The 5,976-nt window shown below is 40.7% G+C and overlaps 2 protein-coding genes across 2 annotated transcripts; one reads left to right on the forward strand and one right to left on the reverse strand.

Moving 5' to 3' along the window:
• Positions 1 to 394: 394 nt before the first annotated feature.
• Zip102B (Zinc/iron regulated transporter-related protein 102B) lies at positions 395 to 1,645 on the forward strand. The gene is made up of 2 exons (XM_068296996.1): positions 395 to 594; positions 660 to 1,645. Exons 1-2 carry the CDS (start codon positions 496 to 498, stop codon positions 1,524 to 1,526), a joined length of 966 nt encoding a protein of 321 aa, XP_068153097.1. The 5' UTR covers positions 395 to 495; the 3' UTR covers positions 1,527 to 1,645.
• A 1,804-nt stretch (positions 1,646 to 3,449) lies between these two features.
• On the reverse strand, positions 3,450 to 5,542 carry Rad23 (UV excision repair protein Rad23). Its single transcript, XM_068297506.1, has 5 exons — positions 5,380 to 5,542; positions 4,356 to 5,028; positions 4,168 to 4,262; positions 3,776 to 4,105; positions 3,450 to 3,707 (listed from the first exon to the last, which is right to left on the reverse strand). The coding sequence occupies exons 1-5, from the start codon at positions 5,443 to 5,445 to the stop codon at positions 3,597 to 3,599; spliced, it is 1,275 nt and encodes a 424-aa protein (XP_068153607.1). The 5' UTR covers positions 5,446 to 5,542; the 3' UTR covers positions 3,450 to 3,596.
• Between the last annotated feature and the right edge of the window lie 434 nt (positions 5,543 to 5,976).

The raw sequence follows: 5,976 nt of genomic DNA on the forward strand, positions 1-5,976 counted from the left end.
TTTCTTCTTAACCCGAACGATAACAAATCACACGCACTTGTGTTAATCACCGTTAAAACTTTCAACTGATAATTTTTTCTCTCAAAGGACAAAACATCCCCCCCAAATATCCAGGATAATTTCTATTAAATTCCTTGCTCTTGGTTTGTTATTTTGCAACACTACTGTTTTGATATTTGTCACCACTATTATGTGAGTTTCACCTAAAACGTTACATCTTATTTTATTGAAAGATGTCTTTTTTTTCAACTTTGTATTTTGCGAGGATTGGATTGCAGTTATCTGGATTTCAACTTTTTCTAGGATATTGAAATTGATGATTATCAAAATTTCGGTTGAGACCAGCTGCATCGCCGAACGGTGTTATTTACACACAACCACTATTTTTAAATTGAGCGACTCAGTGCTTGCGAGAGTACCCTAATTGCCAGCACAATTTTTTTTTGCAACAACGTCAACAAATGTAAATACGTAGCCAATAATTAATTTAAAAACATGGCCGAGGAGACCCTAATTCTTGTTTTGCTGGTAATAATGATGCTGGTGGGATCCTACATCGCTGGAAGTATTCCCATGCTAATGAGGTTAAGTGAAGTGGGTAAAGTGGACGTCAACATATTATGAACGGCTATATCTGTTGCTTTCTTTTTTGGGATTAGGAGAAATTGAAATGTGTCACCGTTCTGGGAGCCGGCTTGCTGGTGGGAACAGCTTTGGCTGTGATTATTCCGGAGGGAATTCGTTCATTATATATGGACAATGAGCGGACGCAAACACATGCTACCAATGAGGCGACAGGTGCTGCTGCGGACCACATAGAAGGCCACGAGCATCAGGATTATTCACAGACCATTGGACTTTCCCTCGTACTCGGGTTTGTTTTTATGATGTTGGTGGATGTATGCCAAAGAAGAAGTAGTAGTAGCGCCAACGGTGGGGAAAAAAACACGGCCACCCTTACACTGGGTCTGGTTGTTCACGCTGCGGCTGATGGAATCGCTTTAGGTGCCGCTGCTACAACGAGTCATCAGGATGTCGAGATGATTGTGTTCCTAGCAATAATGCTCCACAAGGCACCTGCGGCATTCGGCTTAGTAAGCTTCCTGCTTCACGAGAAAGTAGAACGTCAGCAGATCCGGAGGCACCTTGGAGTGTTTTCTCTGTCAGCTCCTTTACTGACATTACTTACGTACTTTGGCATCGGACAGGAGCAAAAAGAGACGCTCAATTCGGTAAATGCTACTGGAATTGCCATGCTCTTCTCGGCCGGTACCTTCCTTTACGTGGCTACCGTCCACGTTCTGCCTGAACTAACTGGCGGTGGTGGTCACAGTCACAAAGTCGTCGGACAGTATGAATATCGAGTGTTGGAAGAATCTCGTGAAGGTGCCGCAACTGATAGCGGGAATGGCACTGGAAGTGGATCTCAATCACATAGTATACAAGGACTTCGGTATAGCGAGCTGATCATTATGATTTGTGGGGCTCTTTTGCCGTTGGTCATAACGTTTGGACATAAGCATTAACATTCCCCTAGTTTTTAAATAGGTTTAAGACGAAGATAAAAATACTACTTTTGACTTGGTCTATGTTGAGAAAGCCTTAAATAATTTGCAATTTATACTTAATTATTTCATTAGCAAAAGTCTATTTGTCTTATTAATTTTCTTCTTGCTGGGTCTCGTGTCACGTAGCTTAAGTCATTCTTCAATGGAGACCGTGCATTAGTTGTCACTTCCATTAATCTTTTGGTTCGTGCGCTTCAAATTGTATGATAGATGGGTTCGCACAGTGGGACAAAATTTCAAGGATATATTTGGGACACGTATTGTCTTTAAAATAATATTTCTTTTAAGTTTACCGTCCAAACGAGCATAGATTGCACTTAAAGGTTCAGTATTTTTTGTTTTTCGTTACTGTCTAATCCTGCCATTTAACTGAGGTTTGTATCGTTTTTGTTTTCTGTTGAGCTTTTCGATAACCACATGGTTGTTGCTCACAGTCATTTGACATAAATTATAATTTTTAAAACATAAACAAAGTTATGTTTTATGAGTTTAGTTTAACAATCTTAATATGAAAGAAGTGACTGTTACTTGACTAGTTTTATACAATTGTTTCACACCGTTTTGATCTCTCCGGGGTGGATATTAAAAGATGACTTAAGGTTTTTTGTTTAAAGTACTTCACGTTTTGCAAACAAGTCTCTACATGTGGCATAAATGAAATATAATTGACATTCAAGTCAATTCTTTCAATGCCCTTTTTCAACAGTCAAACCATATGTTGATGTTACCAAAATTTTGATATTGGAAGGTTAGTTCAGAACAATGTTTTCGTCTGTGACCACATCCAAGCTTCAGATCTGTTGACTGACTTATTCAATTATACAATCCAACGCTGCATGAGAATAATAAGTATTAACGAGTTTGGTCTATAAAAATTCAAATTCAGTTTAAATTGTAATTTTGTATTTATTCCATCGCGAGGGATTTATATTGCTATAAACAATCTCTTTGGTTCCAATAACTGAGTAACCTGCGTCCTGTCCCACTGTGCGACGTCTGCGCGAAAGAGAACCCAAATTGAGCGCGCATTGCATTCGCTTTTTGGTGTTGCGGTCAAACGTCCGTTTTCGAATAATTTACCGGAAAACCAATCAAAATATTGGGATCCTGAATCGATGTAACAACCATAAGCCGGCAGCATCGAACGACAAAGGATATATATCGTTTATATATGTACAAATCCGCATATTTACATTACGTAGCGATATAAAACGCCTCCCACATTTGCCAAAAAGGCGGATTACTAAGATCTATAATTAAAAAAAGAAAAACAGAAATTATAATCTATTAAAGCAGAAAAGGATTAGCAATGTGCTGGTCAATTTTAGTTTCAGCACTCCTGTTACTTGGTGTGTTTCATGCGAAAGCTATGAACGCAATAGACTACGACCATATGGAAGCAGACGACAGTCTTATTAACCAATTCCAACAGCAGATGGAGGGCACATCGCCATATGTGTATAGAAATATGCAGAGGGTCCAAAACATTCAGGCCATCAAGTAAGTTGTCATGGTCGGCCTCAGTCATTACTGACTTATTTTTTCAACAGGCGCCTGCCTGTCCCCTCCCGGTTTCCTGTGTACAGGCGCGTCTGTATTCCTCGCAGTGGCTTGTGCGACAATCATCCCAACGATTGCTGCTTCAATAGCTCCTGCAGGTGCAATCTTTGGGGCAATAATTGTCGTTGCCAACGGATGGGACTCTTCCAAAAGTGGGGCTGAAGACTATATGGAAAGATATAATTGCTGCCCCCCCTGATCAACATGATGCAGATTTAATCCTCAAATATGGATAAAGAATTAAAATAGCAAATATGAATATGTATGGGTTTGTGTGTGTGTGGGTTCACATGTGTGTGCATGTCAGTAAAGTCTTGTAAATTACGGTTTTGGTCTCATTTAATTCCCATTTTTCTGTGGGTTATTTACTCGATAAACCCTTTCAATTTATTCGGTAACGAGTTCGTTATATATAGAAGGTAGGTATATATAGGGGTAACATCTTTCACATTAGGTCGGGCGATCATCTTAATCATCGAAGCTGGATGAGAGTAGAAAATTTGCAGCCAACTCTTCGTCCTTTTCACAAGCAAAATAAGCCTGCAGTACAAGAGCCTCTGGAAACCCGAGTGCCTTCAGCTGCAACATTAAAGAAAAATACAATATTTATTACTGCATGTTAGAAACTATTAATATTTGCCATATACCCTTTCTATTGCGTCTTGGTCTTGGGGATTGAGACGAATGGTCGCCACGCCTTCGGCCAGTTGCTGCTGTTCTGTGTTTTCTCTTTCAGAGGCACCGCCTACAGTGGCTGAGGGAGAGCCTGGGACAGAAGCGCGTGCTGCGGAGGTCGTTTCTTGAGCGCCTGCAGCTGATCGCTGAGCAGCGACCTCCAATAAACCAGAAGCCAACCCCTCAGAACGGGCAGTGCCGCGAACCGAAGACTCCCCTTCGAGTGGCTGATTCAACATATTCAGAAATGCATCCTGGTTTTCTGAAATGAGCTGCAGCAATGCGGGATTCGTCTGGCCAATCTAAATGTGCGTGAGGAAACCTTTTAACGTGAAACTTTCTAAACGAATCTCTTTAAGCTCACCTGCTGCAGAACTGCATCTAGAAGTTGTGGGTTTTGATAGATCAGAGAACGCATCTGGAGGAACTGCGGCTGGCTGCGCAGGAATTCAAAGGGATCTGTAAGATAATTTCAAAATTGATGCAATCAAAGTTAGGTTAGGCCATTATGGTATTTGACTATCTAAGATTACTGTATAGAATTAACATTACCAGCTGTGGACCGTCCTGAAGGAGCGCTAATTGAGGATGCGTCTGCTACTCTTGGATTTGGATTAGATTGTGAAGTTGGATCAGCATCGTTGAAAAGTTGCTCTTCTTCAGCAGGTATGCCATTAATCAAATATTCTACGGCACGTTCAGGATTGTTAAAGCTGGCAGCCATTGCCCGTTCAACCTGTTCACGTGGATATCCCATTTCAACCATTGATGATACAGTGCGATTGTATTCTTCGCCCATAAGCAGACTTGATTCGGCCCTGGTCTGGTCTGTGCTGGGGGCCGTTGGCGAAACAGTAGTTTCGGTGTTTGGCGAGTCGGAAGTGGTACCTGAAGCACCAGAAGAAGCTACGCTTGCTGGCACTGGCACCGGTTCGGACACAGCTGCTGGTGATGGTGATGGAGCAGCTGGAGTCGGCTCCGGACTTGTTTTTTTCTCACTGGGTTTTTCAACAACTTTCTCACCGGCGCTAGCAGAAGCTGATGACGATGACGAAGGTGCCGCATCCCGAGTTAGCATAACAACAATAAACTTTTTTTCATCTACTTTGTATGAACTGATTTTTCGATCATCCACCAGAATGACGCCAGCGTAAATTAGTTTCTGCTTTTCGGGCAAGTATTCTGCGCCACGCTCTTCAAAAATATTCTTTTTCAGTTCGAGTACCTGAAAAAGGACCAACAGAAAGAAAAGAGACAGACGTTAGAACCAACTGCATCAGTGCAATGCGAATATTGATCAATGCCGCAACAATTTGCATTAATGTTGGATTATTCGATTAAAATAAGTTCATACATATACAAACATATATACTTATATAAATATATATGTATATGTATGTACATGTTTTTCATCAATTGTGGGTGCAGGCCATCACAATGCCCTCACCAATTGGAACCAACCGAACGATTGAGATTGAGATGATGACACGGCCAATTGCCGTTTTGTGCCTTTCGGATGTTCTTAGACAAACTTCCGATATTAATTCGTCATGTAATGTGCACACCTACAACTCACCGTTTTCTCCGGATCAAAATCAATAGTAAAAGTCTGCTGCTGCAGATTTTTCACGGTAATAATCATTTTTATACACTTTCCAAGATCAAAAATAAACTATTTAATTTTTTTGTAGGAAGCAGGATGACGCAGCAGTGTTGCCGATTCTGTTCTGTGGCGGCAAGAAAAAAACACAATTCATGAAATCTGCAGTTTCCGCCAGAATCTGGCTGGAAAAAAAGCTGAAATGACATCAGTGGTCGAACATGTTCGCGCGTTTACTCACATGTTCGAGCGGTTTACTCACGCGTTTTTAAATCGCGTGAGTAAACGCTAGCGTTTTACTCAGCAGTGTTGCCAGAAGTTTTCCGCTACTAGCGACACTCGAGTTATCGACGGTCCTCTGTTAACCCTCTGTTAAGTTTTTGTATTTTTATTTTTTAAATTTTCAGCTATTTATTAATATTTTTGAAACAAATAAAGCCTTAAATTAGTAAGAATAGATGAAATTTTTGTTTTAATTCAGTTTTGAGGGTTTTTGAGCATTCCATGAATTGACAATTTCTTCACGAAAATGTCCTTTTTTCGTTTTCGTATAGCTCCAAAATATTGCAACGG

The sequence above is a fragment of the Drosophila tropicalis genome, unplaced genomic scaffold, assembly GCF_018151085.1.
Source record: "Drosophila tropicalis isolate 14030-0801.00 unplaced genomic scaffold, ASM1815108v1 contig_859, whole genome shotgun sequence".
NCBI classification, from domain to species: Eukaryota; Metazoa; Arthropoda; class Insecta; order Diptera; family Drosophilidae; genus Drosophila; species Drosophila tropicalis.